At 37.0% G+C, this 21353-nt stretch overlaps 1 protein-coding gene across 16 annotated transcripts in view; it reads right to left on the bottom strand.

The window, feature by feature from the left end:
* Positions 1-21353, bottom strand: part of SYNJ1 (synaptojanin 1) — a 90949-nt gene that overhangs the window by 32073 nt on the left and 37523 nt on the right. For 8 of the 16 annotated variants that reach the window (XM_027534827.1, XM_027536290.1, XM_027536203.1 and 5 more), the window contains 9 exons: positions 19903-19999; positions 18230-18399; positions 17417-17498; positions 14502-14654; positions 11838-12003; positions 9565-9588; positions 5311-5502; positions 3176-3260; positions 3-143 (listed from right to left, as the gene is read on the bottom strand). In XM_027534827.1, the coding sequence (XP_027390628.1) occupies positions 3-143; positions 3176-3260; positions 5311-5502; positions 9565-9588; positions 11838-12003; positions 14502-14654; positions 17417-17498; positions 18230-18399; positions 19903-19999 (1110 nt within the window). The remainder of the gene's footprint in view (positions 1-2; positions 144-3175; positions 3261-5310; positions 5503-9564; positions 9589-11837; positions 12004-14501; positions 14655-17416; positions 17499-18229; positions 18400-19902; positions 20000-21353) is intronic. The other 8 variants (XM_027536905.1, XM_027535450.1, XM_027536120.1 and 5 more) reach the window with 2 other exon arrangements.

The following is a 21353-nucleotide window of genomic DNA, read 5'->3' as shown; positions in this document are numbered from 1 at the left end:
ACCTGATGAAGGGAGCGTGCTGTGGTCTGATAAAAACAAACAGACAGACGCCCACCAACTGCTCAGAGGCCAGCAGCACATACTTGTTGTCTCTGGAGATGGTCTTCTGAAGTTCCGCAGCCCAGAGCTTCTGATTTGTTGTGCTACCAGAAAATATTAACAAGGGAATCTTCAAAAAGACGGTGACAGTAATACAGCCTATTTCTGTAGGACAATTATCAATTATACCTTTATGTGCCCAAATTTAATAAAATTAGTGACATCACGAAATCCACACCAACAGTGAAATCTTTATGCGGGCTGGGTGTTTTTGTCTCCTTTAAAAAAGGAAAACAGAAAACTGAGCCAAAAGAACATCACACGTCAAAAGCCTATCCTATGACTCCCTTACAAAGAAAATTTGAGCTTTCTTATTAAATAAGTGCTCACTGTGTAAGTAATCTCAAGCTTGTACGCTTTATTTTCTCCTTATTTATTCATTAGGATAACAGGGAAGAACATGCTTCCAGATGCAATTTTCCCCTTTTTCTTATTTCCATGGATTATAATATCTCTTTAAAAACTTATTATGGAAAATTTTAAACATATTCAAAAAAGATAAGCATAAAATAAACCACCATATACCCATTAACCAGCTTCAACAATTATCCACATTTTGCCAATCTTTCTTCTTCCATAACTCCCCACCCCTTTCTCTAATCTTGGAATATTTTACAACAAATTTGAGGAAAAATTATCCATTTTACCCAAAAATGCTTTACTAAGCATCACTAATGCAACAGGATTTTTATTTTTCTGTAATCAAAAGGTCATTATCACACTTAGATATTAACAGTTCCTCAATATCATATAATACTGAGTTCATATTCACATTTTCCTGTTATCTAAAAAAAAAGTTTCTTATAGTAGGTTTCTTTAAAACAAGGTCCAAATAAGGTCTACACACTGCATGTGCTTGTTGCCTCCTCAAGTCTTTCTCAGTCTTTAACGGTCTCTCAGCTTGCCCCATCCTCTTTTTTAATGCTCTTTATGTTTTAAGAAGCTGGGTTATTTGTCTGCAGGACGTTTAACAGTCCAGATTTGCCTGACGTGTCTTCATGATACTTTGCACTTCTGTCAGCTTTGTTTTAAACTGGTAATTAAAGAAGCATGATTCAATTTTATTGATTTGTTTTGGCAAAAATAACCTCATGGTGGTATAATCAGCCTTGCATCACAGCAGGAAGCATGTAATCTCTGAGATATTATATCTAATAGGCTGTTCAGACTGTGACAATTAACTCATTATAAAGAAGTTCCTCCACTGATCCTTCTATAAGGTTTTAACATCAACTGATGATCATTGCCTAGATCCATTATCAACAGGGGTTCCAAGCTAAGTTGCTTCAACCGTGTCTGACTCTCTGCTACCCAATGGACCATAATCTGCCAGGCTCCTCTGTCCATGGGATTCTCCAGGCATGAATACTGGAGTGGGTTGCCATTTCCTTCTCCACCAACAGAGGTTACAACATGTTGATTTCATAAATTCAGCATTCCATGGGCATTTGTAATGAATTGGAATTCTTCTGTAAAGAACTTTTATCAACTATCCAGTTATTATGAAACATGTTTATACAAAGAAGGTAGGGAAAATGCTTGTCTTTCTCTTTATACATTTTCAGAGTAATAGGTTTGTGCCCAAGATGCGTCCTACTCTTTGTGACTCCATGGACTGCAGCCCTCCAGGCTCCTCTGTCCATGGAAATTCCCAGGCAAAAATACTGGAATGGGTTGCCATTCCCTTCTCCAAAGGATCTTCTCAAACCAGGGATCAAACCTGGGTCTCCTGCATTGCAGGCAGATTCTTTACCGTCTGAGCCAACAGGGAAATCCCAAGAACCTCCAACACCAAGCAAAAATAGCCATTTCACCTAAGAACATCCTGATGAAGCAGTAAACATTACTAATTTTGTCAAAGCTCAATCCTAGAAGCCCATCTTTTTATATTCTGTGTAATGAATGGAAAAATACAAACCAACCACTTTTGCTGCACACTGAACACATACATGATGGCTGTTTCAGAAAAAAGCACTCAAGTCTGAGGTCAGAGCTGAAATGCCACTTTTTTTATAGAATACAATTTTTACTTGGAAGAACTAGTGACAGACACACTATGATTATTCAAATTTAGACTATCCGGCAAACATGTTTTCAACCATGCCTGTGTTTTCAAAGGACATGACCTATGGTGTATATTTCTAATAATAAAATTTACATTTTGAAAGAAAAGGGGGAATTTTGATAAACCTGTATTTGCTACTATGATCTTGACAGCTTCCCAATAGTTGAAGAATTTGCTGAAGAGATTAAATTAATTTGGTGATGAAATTAACCAATATTATGTTTTGATATTATACAATGACATGTATCAAAATCTGAAAGATCTACATAATTCTGAAAGATCTACATAATTAGTTTACTACTACTATGTTCCAAATGCCTAATGAATGACGTGTCAAAATCACGCACGGGTAAAAGACAGACCGATGTTTTGGTATAATTGAGCACAAAAAGTTCATCACTATGGTTTCAGATTCCACACTGTAACTAACCACCAAAAATGACTATTTGCTGAGTATTATCAGAGAAGAAAAAATCTAAAAAGGCTACTAAAATATTTTGGTTTCCAACTACGTATTTATGTGATTTTCTTCATATATTTCAATCAAAACAACACACTACACAGACTAATGCAGAGGTAGATGTGAGAACCCAGCCATCTTAAACCAGACTAAACAGATTTGCAAGCTATCAATTGATGCCATCCTTCTTAGTAAATTTTTGTTTTGGAAAATAGTTACTTTTCAGAAAAAAAATGTGTTACTTATGTTAACATGTAATGAGTTATTATTTTTAAATGAACTGAATGCTTAAAAATTTTTGTCTCTAATTTCTAATGTGATACGTATCAAGAGATAAAACCACATAAATAAAAGTTCTTTAAGATCTTCAACATTTTTAAGAGTGTAGAAAGACCTGAAACCAAAAAGTTTGAGAACTATTATTTGAATTACAGTTTAAAAAGCACCTTCACATATATTATCTCTATCTATGCTTGTAGTAAGTACTTAGTTACCTGTCCCCCATGTTCATCAACTAGAAAGTTTCCCTGTGTGTTACCTGGCTGGCTTACCTTGCATTCACAATGTTTCCAGCATTCAGCTCTACCATTTCCTCAAAACCAATTGCAAATATATCCATTGGTTTACTTCTTTTATCTAAAATTAAGCATCCAAGAAAGCCTTTTAAAAGATGGCCTTAGTTAAACGGCAACTTCCCTACCCCAACAGAACTAAGACGAACATCAGATCTCATACAAGTCCATTTTTGTGTTCCAAGTTTAACCAAAAGCAAATTAAAGGCAAAAAACCATGAGGGGGACAAAATTACTTTCAATTTCTATTTAGGTGACCTAAGTTTGCTTTTCTCGAAGACTATTATTCTTGAAGATAAGTCCTTTCAGAAATCATTTTTGAAAGAACTGTTGTTATGGTTTGAACCATGGACAGCAGAGAAACAAGCCGCTTCTCAAAGGCTAAAAGATGAATCCAAATGGATAAGTAATTACTTAAAATTTTTTTAAATTATTTATTTTTAATTGGAGGATAATTGCTTTACAATGTTGTATTGGTTTCTGCTGTACAACAACATGAATCAACCCTAAGTATACATAAATCCCCTCCTTTTTTAGCCACCAAGAAATTTTTCAGAAAGAGCACAAACAATAAGGTGGGCGAGTAACCAACTCAAATTAGAGCAAACAGCTGAGAGGGAATTTTACACTTTAATTTGGAAATTCCTAGGTGGAAGCAATCCAGGAAAATGGGAAGTCAGGGCTTCAGACCCCTCTCTTCTAGCCATTAGCTCTCCCATGGCTTACCAAAAGAGAACAGAACTGCTTTAGATAAGCAAGCCCAGGGTAGCCTGGGTGGCCCAAGCATTCAGAAACGGGACAAATAGCTAAGAGAAAGAGCTTATATAAATACTATGAACAAATACTGAGGAATAAAAAATGTAAAGTATTCACTGACTGCTATTGTGTGCAAGGCTTACCTGTGAATCTTCTCTTTTACTACAGACACCTTACGAGACAGATTACATCTGCCTGTTATTTACAGACAGGAAACTGAGGCTCTGGAAAATCTAAGCAACTTGCCCAAGTTCACACACAAAGTGCAGTGCGGCACAACTCCAGAATCAAACTGCCAGATGTCCATCCCTAAATCCTGGCTCTGTCACTGCCAGCTGCATGACGTTGGGCGTGTCACTTCTCTTCCTGTGTCTCAGTTTCCTCATCTAAAAACTGAAATACTAAGAGTGGCTATGTATTAGGTCTGTTATAATGATTAAATGAATAGATGTCAAGTACTCATAATAGTAGTGTTAGCTGTTACTTTATTATTGTTATTACTATTAATACTACAGCTACAATTTCAAGTTAGGTTCAATGTAAAATGAAAAGCAGCATTTTAGTAAAAGTTTAGGGAAATTCCCAGGGTTTAAGGTGTGACTGATTAAAGGCAACTAAAAAAGAAAAATCTGTATCTCACAGTATTTCCTATACATATCTCCTTCATAAATAACACTTGGTAAATGTGTACCATTTTAAAAAGGAATTCAAGTTGAAGCAAACAGTCCTCAAATCCATGATTCTAGTTAAAAATCTTAATACAAGCATCCTCAGCTTAAGTACTGGCTATTAAGAGCTTGGTGGTAGAGTACCCAAACTCAGTGATGAGTTTTTACAAGGATGAATCAGTATTGTTCTGTTACAGGGACAATAAATGTCAAAATGAGTTTTGTAAACCTACTCATGACCTACCCTATTTCTTATCTTAGCAAATAAAGGGCTCTATTTGAAAAACAAAATACATTAGGTTTGAAAAATTCTTAATCACAAAATAAATTTGCTATGCATCAGTTTAAAGAATAAAAACAGGAGAAAAAAAATCACATCTTAAAAAAATAAATACACAAACCCACACACAAAAGAGTTATCTACTCATGTATGGATTACATTGTCTGAGAATCAAATAACAAAAAGATTTCTCACTTTACCATAGGTTCCTATGAAGTAGTAGAGAAAGGTCTATGAATACAGAAGACCTAAGATTTGAAGAGATTTGATCTCTAAGAAGAATGCTGGGCTTCAAATGTATATATAGAAGTTTCTTTTATAAAGTACTGCATATTGTGAAGCGCCGCATTTGTTTTCTAGGTTAATACATCAGAGTCAGGGTTAATTAATCCATATTGTAAGAAGCCAACCTTGAAACTCCTGGATGCCAGCTAACTTGGGGGCATCAAGAAGCCAGTCCGTAAGGGTCTGATTCTTAAAAGCTATGCTGCGAAACTGCTTCCCGCCATTCACGTTCCATGTGCCCACACATACTCGAATTTTCTTGGGCTTTGAATACTTGTAGAAATTCTCACACATACTCTTTAGTACTTTAGAAGATGCTGGTAAAAACAAAATACAACAAAATTTTGGGTGCGTGAAAACATTTACAAAAATTGATCTTCATAACTGAGAGATGATGGCTAGAAAGTACAATTACCATCATTGGCACAAACAAGCATCAAATACATGCACAGGCACAAAAGAGATAAGCCTTGAACACAGAGCCCAACACAATGCAAGTAACCAACACACTTTGAAAATATCAACTACGTGAAGTACAACAGCCCAAGTAAAAAAAACTATTACAAAATTAATTCAGCAACATAAAACATGCAAAACAGTTCTGTTTCAGTGAAGTAGTACATCATTTTATGATACACAAAATCAGAGACTGCAAATTTTAAGGAATATAGCAACTGACTTACAGACAACTTTCATTCGGAAGCTAGTAAAAATAAGTTATTTTTCCCCAAAGAAAGATGTTCAAGAACCATGACATATAGGACTCTAACTACTCACAGGTAGCTTGATGAAAAACAGCTCCCTGACACAAACGCAAATCATGGACAATAATGAGATGCTGGAGAATGAAGCCATTACTAAAAGCCTCCCAGATCACAGGCGACACCGTCTTCACCAATGTTCTACAAGACCCCAGACAACCTGCCCTGCCTCTCTACCCTCAGCTGCCATCCCACCCTGTTCGCTCACCGCTCTGGCCCTGGACCCCCTCTGCACTGGCTGCTTCCACTGCTCGCAACACTATTCCCTCACCGCTTGCAGGCATCAACTCTGCCGTGAGGCTTTTCCTGATCAGCTTATTAAAATGTGCATTCTGTCTCTTACTGTCCATATCACCTCCCTGCTTTACTTTTCTCTATGGTGTTTATTTATTACCATGTACAAACTATGCATTTTATTTATTTATCCTGTTAACTGTCACCCCTCACCGAAAATGGAAGTTCCACAAGGGCAGAAATGTTGGTTGATCTCATTTTCATTTTTTGTGCAGGGGAACCAGAATGAATGGAGCTTCCCTGGTAGCTCAGATGGTAAAAGAATCTGCTTGCAATGCAGGAGACCTGGGTTTGATCCCTGGATCAAGAAGATCCCCTGGAAAAGGGAATGGCTACCCACTTCAGTATGCAAATATATATCCAGAAGTAGATATGCTTGATAATATGATAGTTCTGTGGCTCAGACAGTAAAGAATCTGCCTGCGATGTAGGAGACCCGGGTACAATCCCTAGGTCATGAAAATCCCCTGGAGTAGGAAATGGCAACTCACTCTAGTATTCTTGCCTGGAGAATTCCACAGACAGAGGAGCCTGGAGGGCTACAGTCCATGGGGCACAAAGTAGAACATGACTGAGTGACTAACACATACAGAATGAATATCCTTTCATTTTATTTATTTATTGGGATGTGTGAGTGTATGTGCTCAGTCACGTCTGACTCTTTTCAACCATAGCCCACCAGGATCCTCTGCCCATGGAATTTTCCAGGCAGAATACTGGAGCGCATTGCCACTTACTCCTCCAGGGGATCTTCTCACCTAGGGATCGAACCCGTGTCTCTTGTGCCCCCTGCAATGGCAGGTGAATTCTTTACTGCTGCACCACACAGGAAGCCCCGATAGTCGCTATATAATGTTGTGTCCGTTTCTGCTCTACAGCAAAGGGAATCGGCTACATGTATACATACATCCCCTCTTTTTTGGATTTCCTTCCCATTTGAGCCACCACAGATCATTAAGTCAAGTTCCCTGTGCTATATAGAAGTTTTGGTCTATTTTATTTGCTCCAATATCTCCAGACTAGAAGAGCACCTGGTACATACTGCTGCTGCTTGCTGCTAAGTCACTTCAGTCATGTCCGACTCTGTGACCCCATAGACGGCAGCCCACCAGGCCCCACCGTCCCTGGGATTCTCCAGGCAAGAACACTGGAGTGGGTTGCCATTTCCTCCTCCAATGCATGAAAGTGAAAAGTGAAAGGGAAGTCGCTCAGTTGTGTCCGACTCTTAGCAACCCCACGGACTGCAGCCTACCAGGCTCCTCTGTCCATGGGATTTTCCAGGCAAGAGTACTGGAGTGGGGTGCCACTGCCTTCTCCCGGTACATACTGAGCGTTCAGTAAACAATGGTTAAATGAATAAACATGAAATACATTTTGAATCCTCAATCTCTCTTCTCCACCTACTTTTTGGCTTCCACCTAACTTTCTGCCTTCTAAACCACATTTCACTTAGATTAAGTCAAATCCTGGCACTTAAAGTGAATAGAAACTTCCTAGGACTTCAATCCATTAATAATGATAAAGAATATGCCCTTAAAAGGGTGGTTAACTGCCAAGAGGAGACGGAAATCAAAATGATCTTCACCTCTCACCAGGTGATCTTATTTTATTATGATATTAATTATTATTTTTGGAATGGATACCAAGGTACAGCAAGCAAGCTTGTGAAAGAATGAGTGAAAAAGGCTGATAACATTTTTGGATTAGAATGAAAACAGTCTGACTTGTGAATCCTACAAAAGAACTGCAGGTTCAGGTGACAAGCACATCCTCACTGTTCCTAGGGCACATGTATACATCTCTGAGTCTGTTATCTGATTACTTGCACCGAGTCTGGGGGGAATGAAAGCAGATTGTTTTTCTGGCCTGTTGATATGGTTAACTGAATGTTGGCTGAACTTGGATAAAGAATCCTTCTCTATTACTACTGATCAACACTGGTCTTTCTAATCGAAGTCACTGACAGTGTTACTACTATGAAAACAGCTTCTACAATCCTTTCTACATGAAAACACAAGCTCTATAATTATTTAATGGCTTAAAATATGCAGCAAGACATACAATGAATTGTGTGAAGAAAACCATGTACCACATTGAGTAAGCTACTAAAGTCAGTTTATAAATGGGAATAAAAAGTTTTAAAATTCCTAGTTTATTCTTTTTTAAAAAAACTGGTTGGCACCTTAATGTGCAGAAAGAAATGTGTCTCTGTTCAAACAGATGTCCATTCCTAAATATCATATCATTTCAGAAAACGGATTTCATGATGTTAATTCAAAAATAAATACAAGTGCTCTCTTCCTCCATCTTCTCAAAAACTTACCTACAGTGTCTTAAAACACTCAGAAAAATAACTAAGTGAAACAAAAATCTTAAGTGATACCAAATCTTAAGTGAAGGGAAGAAAAGATGTCTTTTCAGCAAAGTTTCTGGCAAGAGTTCCTTTTGCCACAGACTCAAGTTTAAAGACAAGATCATAAACCTTGTCCAGAGAATGAAGGTATGAGATTTTTAAGAACTGGAATGACAAGAAAAATAAGACCTTTAGGTCTTACACACTTGGCTCTTCTAACTTTGCTAGCAATCTTAATGCTTTTTAAAAGATTTCAGATCATATTTTAGTGCAGGTCTTCCAGTTTCAGAAAATATTTCACACACCATATGAGAAAATGAGTCAATGTCTTTTTTAAAATGTTATGTGTGTGACAAGTGCTATTGAGTAGTTGTAAACATCATAGGTAGTATTTCCCATTAATCTGTAAGAGTCACATCTAGGTTTTTTTCAGGACTTCCCTGTTGGCTCAGTGGTAAAGAATCCTCCTGACAACGCAGGATATGCAGGTTCAACCCCCGAGCTGGGAAATCCCCTGGAGGAGGACATGGCAACACACTCCAATATTCTTGCCTGAGAAATTCCATGGACAGAAGAACGTGGTGGGCTATGGTCCATGGGGTCGCAAAGGAGTCAGACATGACTTAGTGACTAAACAACAATAAAGGGTAAAATATAACACTAATAATGTTTGTTCACTGAAATGTAAAAGTAAAATTAAAACTAGATGACCCATATTTAATTGAAATTAAGCACTTGCTACAAGAAGACAAAGAGCTTGGCATAGCTCCTTCTAAATGAAGTAGTCTGTTTTCTCAAACTTAAAATTCTTTTTCTTAGATTAAAACAAAGCATCAATTTATCCTGTCAGAATCAGAGGGAAAAATAAAGTTTCCATTTATTTGTGGCTCTATTTATATACAACATCCGCTTTTTAAAAAAAATTTGAGAAAAAGTTGCATTTATTGACAGGTTGATTTTCTATACTGTACCTGACTGTAACGTCTGTTCAGAAACTACGGATGCATCAAGAAGAAAACAAAGAGTCATTAGTAACACAGTAAGTTACAGTTGAAGTCGAGTGTTATGACAAAACCTTCTCAGACAGCTTCATTTTTTTCTTTTGATTTAGTTTGATGACATTTTTTCTGATGGCTGAAGGATACCAAAGATAAAATAAATGACAATAACTGATGTAAACCCACTGTATCTAAGAAAAATCCTACGGGGACATAGTGATGTGCAGAGTTTCACAATCAGAAGGTTCTAGGCCTGCTTTCCAGGCCGGTCCCATATGTATGTCTGTTGAGTGTGCAAGTGCACATACTTCTGAGAATACGAACCTGAAAACCTAAGAGGCTGGAGGACACTGAAATATTGCAGATACTGCCCTAATGCACACCTTGGAGTATTTTTTGGGACTCACCAGCTGACAGGTACAATCAGTTCAGTTATTAAAAAAACACATACATTCCAACACAATGACCAGCTATGCAAGATGGTATAAATTCCCACAGGCATGGGGTTTATGGCAAAAATATTTGGGTTTGGGCACAACATTCAAACACTTCAGCAATGATGTGCCAAGATAGGAACCTGCTATAAAAACAGTAGCAGAACCCTACACATGTTAAACGGTTAAGGAATGGACAAATACGTCTAACATATGGTACTTTATCTTGAAAAAGACTTGAGGTTTGCTTATAAATGAGCAGGAAGATGCCTGTGCTTGTGAGCAATTGTGAATGCTGGAAGAAGGCTTCTCCGAAACTAGATAGTAAGCTGTGACACCAGATATGGGAGGATCTGGCTCATCACACAGTTGGTGAACAGAGGGAGGGAGAGGTCCATGCACATGTATATGTGTGTTTTGTATATTTCTATCCACCTCAGTTCCGCTGAGTACAGCTTTCTGCATTTCTCTAGCACTACTACCACCAGTGAAATATGCATGAACTACTACGGAATTGGCGTTATACTCACAATTTTTCCTGACATAGCATCCCCGTTGGAATAAATTCTCATTCTTAAAATAAGAGCTATAGCAGAATTGACTGTACTGTTTTTTTAAGGGTACGTTCTTCACATAGTAAAATGTGCAGGAAACTAAAAAACTAATGATCAAGTCTGGGAATTATTCAGGTCCCTCACTTCTCTTTCCTTTAATAGCTTACTTTCAGTGGTTGCTGATTAATGCCTCCATATCAAAGAAGGCACGGGTGGAAAGAGGTGATAAGACGCAAATGAGTCAGTGTCTACTGCTGGAAGAAAGCCTGAAGTTAAAAGCAGTAGCTATGATCAGATTCTGGTGTTCAGAGCTTTAGTAGATTTCAGTCCCCCAGTCTACTCACAGATCCCTGAGGAGCTGACATGTAATTAACTACCTTCAGCACCACGCAGAATTCTGAAAGAATCCATGATAACAAGTGATAACCCATGAGGAGGTTATTTGAGGAACAATTTCTCCTAGTTGAACAGGGAAAACTGAAAGGGTTCTTTTGGGGGATAACAGAAGTAAAAAAAAATGTTCAGAGTGCTGGAAAGCTAAAATAGAAAAAAAAAAAAAATTAAGGGAGTCTAATTTAATAAGTTATACAATGTATACTGAGTTTTCCCATGATCCTGCTTAATATGCTCACTGACATGAGCTCAAATTCTTTTGGTTTTAAAGAAACACAGTGAAAAATCAACAGCTATTCTGAAAGCCTGGCATATATTTTATGTCAAATATTAAAATTGGGGATGACAGTGTCCAATAATAAGCAACATTTTAAAATTATTAATATGATTTAAAGCTTATTCAAACAGCAGCACTTAAAAAGTAAGACCAAGTTATAGAAACGTCTGGGGTTGTGATTAGTAAAATAACCAGAACAGGTATTGTTTTTTTTCAATAAAGCAATGCTTTCTACATAACTAGGTTACTGAATACTGAAAGTACTAGTTGAATATTTTATGAAATCTTGCCTTAAATAAAGTTAGCAATATTTAAATCATTTGCCCCCTCAATCATAATCTATAAAAGAAAACATGCATGGGCTTCAGTTTACAGCTTAATAATTCTGCTAATGCTATAAATATTTTAGGAGAATCAAACTTCCTTTGGAGAATGGAATTTTAGAAAATTACAATGATAGAAATTCTTTCAAAAAACTATTTTAATCAATTCAAACTAGAAAGTATATATGTAAATACGTTTACATTCACCTCTTGGACTTTTAGAAGGAATACAGACAACATAAAGTAAAATATAAAGTACGCCTACCACGCAAACTTCCAGTAGTTAAAAGGGCTCGAGCTTTGTCAGCTAAATCACTATTTAGAGTATTTCCCAGGAGCAAAACATCAATTGCTTCTTGCTTGGAGCTGTCAAAGAAGTTATTCTGAATTGTTCTACTAACTGAACGAGCACCATCTTTTAACTTTCCAGCCTGTTGGGGAAAAAAGCATGGACTTTCATTGTACATTGTTTTCACTCAATAGGTATTCTGAAACTTTAGATAAGTTGTATACGACTTCACTGTAGTAAAAGGACCTCATCATTCCATTCTGAATATCAAACTGTCACATTAAAATGTCACATTAAGGTGTCACTGTTTCCTTTCCTCTTTTGGATAACAGCACTGCAGGGAGACAGAAGGGGCTCAGTGCCACAGCTGCATCCACTGATGACATCCAGAGCAGTAAACCTGTGTAACTGTTTACTGGAGAGGAAACAGACTGAAATGTGCTTACTCAAGGCAAGGAGATCACTTCTCCCATTGTGACTGTCAGGCCTGGGGTGGACGGGGCGGGTGGGGAGAAGCAGAGGAGATAGAGGAGGACACACTGCACGTCCGCACTCTCAGAAAAACTCCAAAGCACACGAACAGCAGAGAATAAAACTGAGATTGCTCCCAAGTAACTGATATTAGTTAGAAACAAAACTGAGCATGAGAGTGAAGGTCTAGCCTGTAACATAGAAACTACAGTTTTCTATTTTAGCTCATTTTGCCTATGTAAATATAAAAATATAAACTGCATGCCAATTCCTACAGTGAGAGAGCTGATTATAACTTCTAGTGAACGTTTACTTCACTCAGGTGTGTTAGTTACCATAAAGATATTTTAATCTTACAGATTTTGATGACTGTTTAAAAAAAAGTTAAAAAAAAACTTTAGTTTGCAATATGTAATTTTTATTCCTCAAAGAAATAACAAGGATTTGAGGCTTAAAAATGTTATTTCCTTCCATAAAACAAATGTAAATAACATTATTTTAAAAAGGGGACTCACCATTCACATTATCAGGCAATTAATCAAAAGGAACCCAGAGAAAGGAAAAGAAAGAGCAGTTCAGATGTTAGATTTCAGGTCAATTCAGACTAGTATATTTAATACATAAAATTTCATATCTAGTTTGTTAGAAAAGATCACTGAAAATATATGTAACCTCTGTACATAGACAGTCAATTGCAGAAACAAAGAGGCAGAACATAAAAGAATATTTTAAGCAATAGTTGTAGAGAATCAGGTTTAAAAGCAAGAATTATGTTGTTTATTTAAAAAAGAATACATGAAAGTTTAACAACATCAGGTTTTTCAAAACAGGGACCATTTAAGAAGTAAATATTTGTAAATGTCAATACAAATTATTTCTGAGTTGAACAAAAGGAACTTTGCAGCTAAGGCCAATACTTCTGAACAGAGGCATGGCGTTTTATGAGACACAGAAGAGGAAGAAGTGGAAAACAGAAGACTTGAGATGATGAAATTCAGCTGCTATACTGAAGAGACTAAGTAAGAAACTATACAAGTAGTAAATGTCTCTGTTTCTATTCCTGGGGTAATTTGAGAAATTGTAGGGTTGTAGTACATTAATAAATTCAGCTGAATCCAGAAGCCATAAAAGGTCAATATTTAAGGATATAATGAAAAATATTTCAAGTATGTACCCAAAGTCCCTCAGTAAGGGACAAACACTAAAGCAGAAGCAGTCTGTAGATAATACCAACAAATTAAAGTAATGATGACATACAGATACATAATTACGTCCACACCTCACACTTGCAAAGGCACATTTTGATAGCCTCCTTGTCAAGGTAAGATAAGAAAAAGAATAAAAACTTCAGCCCTGATAGCACTGGGTTCATAGGTGGTGTTGCATAAAGTACCCACTGATTTATCTGTCCATCCGGCGCTTGTCACCCATCTATCCAACTGTATGTGCTGCGGCAAGCACTGGGGACACAAAGGCAAGTAAGGTAAGACCCTTTCTTGGCAAGAGTAACATTTGGGGAGGCGGGAACTTTTGTTTTAATTATGGTTGTGCTGCGCAGCCTGTGGGATCTTAGTTCCCCAACTAAGGATCGAATCCACGCCCCCTGCACTAGAAGCGTGGAATCTTAACCACTGGGCCACCAAAGACGGCCCTAATTTAAAAAAACACAAACATATTTTGGGTAATTCCATAGCAGTCTGGTGGTTAAGACTCTGCACTTTCACTGCAGGGGCCTGGGTTTGATCCCTGATCCAAGGAACTAAGGTCCACATGCTGCCTTGTGTGACCAAAAAAAATAAATAAAAAAGGCAAAGCAAAGGCTTAAAAAAAAACATATTTCTGATTAAAATAAACAGTATAAAAATTAAAACACATATGCAAGTGAAAAATCATTAAAAAAATCGGAAGTAATACGTATGTAAGCCTAGTAGATTATCACTAAACAACTAAATATGTCATACATATATAATATACCTCTCAAACCTAGGGAAATAACTATCCATTCAGTCATTAGTATCCACTAGAGAAGGAGGTAATAAACAGGACATAAAAACATGATGAAACAGAATTCTAAAATAGATACCTTAAAAAAAACTACTAACTTAAAAGAGTTCATTTAAAGCTTTATTAAAGAAGAAAAAAAGAGGATCTTTTATAATCTAGATCTACCTTAGCCTTTCCTTCAAGGGCTCCAGTTCCTGCATAAATCTTACTGATTGAATCACCATTCACAGACCACATTGATCGAAAAACTTCTTGAAAGCGAGTCACCAACTGAGGCTTTTCAGCTAAACCAAGAGCTTCCAACTGTTTAGTCAGCATCTAAAATAGCAGAAAAGAAACTTTTATAAGTATATAAATACATCCATTAAGATGTGACCTTTTAAGAACTACCAGAATCAAACCAAAAATTTATAGTTACAGGATGTTGTGGGTCTGGATTCTGAAAATTCAAGTTTACTAGGCTTTGTTATTCCCCCCCATGCCAATTTCTAAAGTAACTATCACATCAATGCAACCTACAGTATTCAATCCTTGTAGTAACAAGAACTTTTTCTGGTTAAATGATATTAAGCTTTTTAAAATGTCCCAAACCTTTAGGGAATTCCCTGGCAGTCCAGTGGTTAGGACTCCCTGCTTTCACTGCCGAAGGCCTGAGTTTAATTCCTGGTTGGGGATCTAAGATCCCACAAGCTGTGGGGCCAAAATAAGAAAAAAAAAAAAAAAAAAGTTCCTATAAATCAGACTAGTTTATCTTGTTCACCTAAAAGAATAATTATGCAACAGCACCCACTGGAGCAGAGGAATATACGTACTTTATTTAAAAATGTATAGAAATAACTTTCTTTAATTTTTGCATTTGGTTCTATATGTTTGGGTAATTAAGGTCAGGAGATTATGAAAAAAGCAGAGCTGCTCTTGAATTGATATCAAAATTTTTAAATAAGTCATATTTCTGAATAAAGTCATGACAGCTCTGAATGTACTGAATTCGTATCAGTAAAGTACATAAGGGAGAACTAGGGGGAACACAGTATTCGAAGAATGAGAGGATCTTGGGGCTACCACAGTTCCTTCATCACAGTATATGTGTTTAGAAGTCTTTACTCTGAATGACTCTTAGCCTTAAAGTCTGGCAAAGTCAAAGCAATGTATAATCCTTACCCAGTCTATTTCTCTTATTTGGAATCCAGTCATAGTCTATGCCCCTGTAGTTTTACTTAACTCCTTCCCACTTGTGTTTCCTTTTATCTTATCTATAAGATAAAGATATTATGGAGATTATCCATAATTACACAGGGATCAAAAACTAAAATAATATTAAAAACTCTATACTGGGTCTAATCCTATTGCCTAGACTTACACCAGGGCTGTTCTTTTGCTGGCATGTAGAATAAAGCAAACAAGCCTCCAGGTTCTCCTTTATCATCTCCTCTTTCTTCAAAGAACTGGGCAAAACTGGTTTTCACTACAAGCAGTTTGCTTTTACTTACACTTGCAGTATATTTTGTAACCAGTCAAGCTACTAGGGGAGTAAGTACTCTCACACCTAATATTAATAACAAACAGTGGGTAGTCCACTAAGACAGATTCTGAAAACTAACACTTGTTCTATGTTCAGTGAAGATGTTCAAGTGTTTCACAAGCTTACTCTAACTAAATGTCTTTAGCCACTTAAGAGAACTCAACATAAACCCAAGATATCTCATAAAACTCAATCCACAGTAATCAAATGCCTGCTTTCACTTTTCTTCTGTCATATTTTCTAAATTATAATGATAATCCTCAACAACAGATTTCAAAAAAGGCAAAGCAGTAAAATCTAGTTACATCAAAAATACATTTTTCTAGTAGGAAATTCTATACATGGTACTTTCCTTTTGAGACTGAATGAATCTCAGCTGCAGAGTAACTAATTAACCAATATTCTAGCCAAATTTAAGATCATTTGCTAGAGGAAATAAGAACCTTTTACTTTCTATTCCTGGTTTTACAGTATTGGAGAACTATGCTAAGTTCCTACAGAACTAAATGAAGACCCACCATAGTCTTATGACCCTGACAGCTGCATAAGGGGCAAGATTGGGAAATCTAAGTATTGCTACACAGTCTGTCACATAGTTGAGATTATGCCTAAATTAGACTGAGTTTGATAGGTAAGTACTAAAGACAAAATTTTAAACAAAGAGTGTGTTAGAGAAGTTGGCTCTCATTCAGTTTTATTCTAACAATGACATTTTTCAACTGATCCTGGTTTTTGTAGCAATTTTTAAAAAAATGCTATGTAAACTGTACTGGTTTAGATTGTTAAAAATATAATTCTATAGGGTTGTACATGTGAAAATAGATCCTCCTTAATTCCAAAAGGTCTTAAAAAGACAGTATCAAGGGTTTCCCTGGTGGCTCAGTGCTAGAGAATCCACCTGCCAACGCAGGAAGCACGGGTTCAACCCCTGGTCTGGGAGGAGCCCACATGCTGCGGAGCAACTAAGCTGGTGGGCCACAACTATTGAGCCTGTGCTCTAGAGCCCGGGAGCTGCGACTGCTGATGCCCGAGCACGCTGGAACCCATGTTCCGCAACAAGAGGCCACTGCAATGAGAAGCCCAGCACCGCAACAGCAGAGTGGCCCCTGCTTGCCACAACTAGAAAAAGAGCCCACGCAGCAATGAAAACACAGCACAGCCAAAAATAGATAAATAAAATTATTTTTTAAAAATTACAATACTGAGAATAATATATATATATATATATATTATATATATTTTGCCTATCCAAAAGACAGGCAGGCGAGACAATTACTAAAACAGTATAAACAGCAGGCTTTTTTTTTTTGGAGGCAAAGTTAATGAACAATAAAAGGAAACAGAAGCTATCTAAAGAAAGTATTTAGAACAGATAAAGGAAACATTTAAATGAAAAGGGACACTACTTGAAAAAAAAAAACTAGAAGAGAAGTCAAACTTTATTTGTGAAAATGAAGCTTAACTTCATTTTGTGAAAAATAATTAATGCCAAACATAAATATCACAAAAGCACTGAAAAAGGAATTTGACGTTAAGTTACATACACATATTTTTTTACCTCTAAACCAAGGAATGCCTGCACACTATTTGTTCTGTCAAGACAATCCAAGCAGTTTGTTCGAACTGTACCACTCTGGCACCTGAAACAAATTCAGTGAAACTAAATGGGCAATTTAAAACCAAAATAACAAAAGCTAAAACAAACTGAGAAAAATTAAGCTGATTAAAATGTAGCATCTACTTTCTCCCCACTTCAATTCTCTAGTATAATTCTCAAACACACAAAAAAGATGAAAGAATTTTACAGTGATCATCCATATACCCACCATCCAGATTCTATAAGCGTTAACATTTTGCCGTCCACTCTCTATTACTAGCTCTCCAGTCAACCACATCCACTTATTTTTAATGAGGCCAGTAGTCAGGAGCTAAACACACATTCAGATTTATAACCACGCAGTTCTATAGCAGAACAGACAATAACCCATGTCTTTTATTTGCATTAAATAATCTTTACTGAGGCCAAGAAATATTATGACATTAATTTTACGAGAGAAATGGAACAGCCTCCGAAAGAGCAGCATGAGATTTGGAGCTAGATGAATTCGAGCTCTAACACTTTCTACTTACGTGACGTGGGGAAGATGACAGCTTTCAGCCCCCCACTTCCTCCAGTGTGACCCATCCCTACAGTTGTTATTAATAATTGTAAAGACTAAGTGCACTACCTGACCCACACATAGCACGTGCCCAGTAATGTAAGCTACTATTAGAAAGAAGAACAACAAGCTTAAAATCAAGTATAATAAAGAAATTAAATAACTACAGAAAAGTTCCAATTTAAAAAAAAGGAAAAACAGAGAAGTCAAACCTTTGAACTTCACTTCCATCAAAATGAAAAATTCCATAATCCAGAAACTTCTGGACTTGAGGTTTAAGAACACTATGTAATTTTTCTGCCTTTCCTCCTTTAACCATTTGATGATAGTCAAAATTCACCATCTGGATATCAGCAGCATGTTCAGAAGCTTTCAGATGACTCTGAAAATAAAAATAAAATATTCATTTAATTCTTCTTCGGTTTTTTTTTTTTGGCTGCAAATCACAGATCCGGCAGGCAGGATCCCCTATCTCCCCTATCCTCAATCAGGGATCAAACCCACGCCCCTTGCAGTGAAACTGCAGATTCTTAACCACTCACTGGACTGCCAAGGAAAGTGAAAGTGTTAGTCACTCAGTTGTGTCTGACTCTTTGCGGCCCCATAGATTGTAGCCCGCCAGGCTCCCCTGTCTATGGAATTCTCCAGAAAAGAATACTGAAGTGGGTAGCCATTCCCTTCTCCAGGGGAACTTTCCGATCCAGGGATTGAACCAGGTCTCCTGCACTGCAGGTGAACTCTTTACCGTTTGAGCCACCATGGAAATATTCATTTAAATGTTAACCAAATATGATTGTATCAACACAATGTTATAAATGGAACTTTTATTTTAAATGAAAATCTAAGCAGGTTCTTGAAATCTTACTAATTTCACAAAGCTTTCTTTCATTGCCATTGGCAGTAAAATGAAAAATTACTTGCTAATATCTTACAGCATCCTTTTCCTAAAACCTCCTATACTATTCCAGATAGATTAGTTAGGTCTTACATAATTAATATCAGGGAACTTCACATTTTCATTTGGTTTAGAAAATGAAAAGTTATTTCCAACAACCAGCATTTCATTTTTTACCATAAAAATATAATGACTATATCTATTATAGAATCTCAAAACAAAGTAATTGACTTCTAAGGAAAAGCTCATCAAAATTTGAAGAATTCATTTTTATACCTTCATTCAATATATACAAATGTTTTAAAAGCTTATAATAAAAAGTCACTCTCTAAAGTATAACTTGTTTATTAATGATATTCAAACAAAATAGCCAAATAATTAATCCTGGACTTCATTAACGTGAGAAAATGTTTTCTAGCCATTTTGTTTAAGGTTATAACCTTATATAACACTATAATTTATATCAATTCATTATTGATCCAATAAATATTTATGAAAAGTATGTTTTCTTTAGAAGTCAGACATTTCTTTAGGTTCTTACTTATGTGAAATTCTCAAATTTTCTTTCATTGGTACAAGAAGTCCTGTGTGTATACAAATGCTTTATTCACAATTTCATAGATTTAAAACAGTGACTATGGTTTGTAGGAACTAGCCAAAGCAATGAAGAGATGAAGGGGGAAACTGCCTGGTATCTTTCTGCCAGTGACTGATGAACATTTTTTAGGAGGAGGGTATTCTTCTGCTTCTCCACTACATAAATAAGCAGATTAGAAAACAGGGTCAATGCCTTAAAAGCGTTCTATAATCCCAATTTCAGCAAGATTACCCTAAATTGTTGCCTACCTGCCTTCAAAGAACTAATGGTTCCAACAAGTATTCAATCTTCTTCCAGGAAGAACTTATTCCTGGAAGAATTTGACTATTATTTTTAAAATACTATCCTAGGTGTCCATGGGCCAGAACAGAAGGAAAAAAATGATCACTTACCTGGAAAGCCTTACTTAGCATATGTTCACCTTCCTTAGATCCAAGCAGATTTACTATTATTTGTTTACCATACAAATTCTTAAGTGTCCTAAAATGCCTGTTAAAGGTAGAAAGGCAGTAAGCGTATGTCAAGTGATAAGTCAAAAACTTTTTTCAATAAACAGGAACCCACTTTTAACCAGGACCTACATGGCAGTATTTTAAACTCATAGGATTGGCAAAACTATATACAAATCCATTTCACGTGGAATCAAAACTCTGAATTTGTGAAAAGTCAGTTAATGCAATTTTCTCTCTGACTTATCAACTTATCATCTATTTGCCATCACTTCATGGCAAATAGATGGGAAAACAATGGAAACAGTGACAGACTTTGACTGCAGCCATGAAATTAAAAGATGCTTCCTCCTTGGAAGAAAAGTTATGACCAACCTAGACAGTATATTAAAAAGCAGAGACATTACTTTGCCAACAAAAGTCCGTCTAGTCAAAGCTTTGGTTTTTCCATTAGTCTCTTGAGAGTCCCTTGGACTGCAAGGAGATCCAACCAGTCCATCCTAAAGGAGATCAGTCCTGAATATTCATTGGAAGGACTGATGCTGAAGCTGAAACTCCTTGTACTTTGGCCACCTGATGCAAAGAACTGACTCACTGGAAAAGATCCTGATGTGGGGAATGATTGAAGGTAGGAGCAGAAGGGGACAACAGAAGATGAGATGGTTTGATGGCATTACCGACTCAACGGACATGAGTTTGAATAAGCTCCAGGAGTTAGTGATGAACAGGGAGGCCTGGCGTGCTGCAGTCCATGCAGTCGCAAAGAGTCGGACACGACTGAGCAACTGAACTGCACTGAGCTGATGCTAGGGCTTTCAGAGTCATCTGGCCCCCTCTCCACCCTGAGGCTAATGCTGGGTGGACATGGAAACCAGGAGCCATGCAGCTAGGTTGGCAAGGCAATGAGGGTAGAGGGCACTAGGCTGCACCTCACATGTGAGGACACTGCCTACTCCGTGTGGATTCAGAGCTCCTGAACAGCTCCAGCCTTAAGATAAATAGGCCCCACAGAGGATCCTTTAGTCTCTCCAGCTTCTAATCAGTCCAGAGGCTAGAGAGCAATGTCATCCACAGGAAATATAACGTAAGTCACAGATATAATTTAAAATTTTCCAGAAGGCAACTTAAAAAGGTAAAAACCAAAAGGTCAAATTAATTTACATATATTTTATTTAATCCAATACAACTAAAGTATCATTTCTACATGTTCAGTTCAGTTCAGTCGCTCAGTCGTGTCCGACTCTTTGCGACCTCATGAATCACAGCACGCCAGGCTTCCCTGTCTATCACCAACTCCTGGAGTTCACTCAGACTCACGTCCATTGAGTCAGTGATGCCATCCAGCCATCTCATCCTCTGTCGTCCCCTTCTCCTCCTGCCCTCAATCCCTCCCA

This window comes from Bos indicus x Bos taurus, chromosome 1, assembly GCF_003369695.1.
Source record: "Bos indicus x Bos taurus breed Angus x Brahman F1 hybrid chromosome 1, Bos_hybrid_MaternalHap_v2.0, whole genome shotgun sequence".
NCBI classification, from domain to species: domain Eukaryota; kingdom Metazoa; phylum Chordata; class Mammalia; order Artiodactyla; family Bovidae; genus Bos; species Bos indicus x Bos taurus.
The sequence above is the reverse complement of the archived record's forward strand: the minus strand, read 5'-3'. Positions and strand labels throughout refer to the sequence as shown.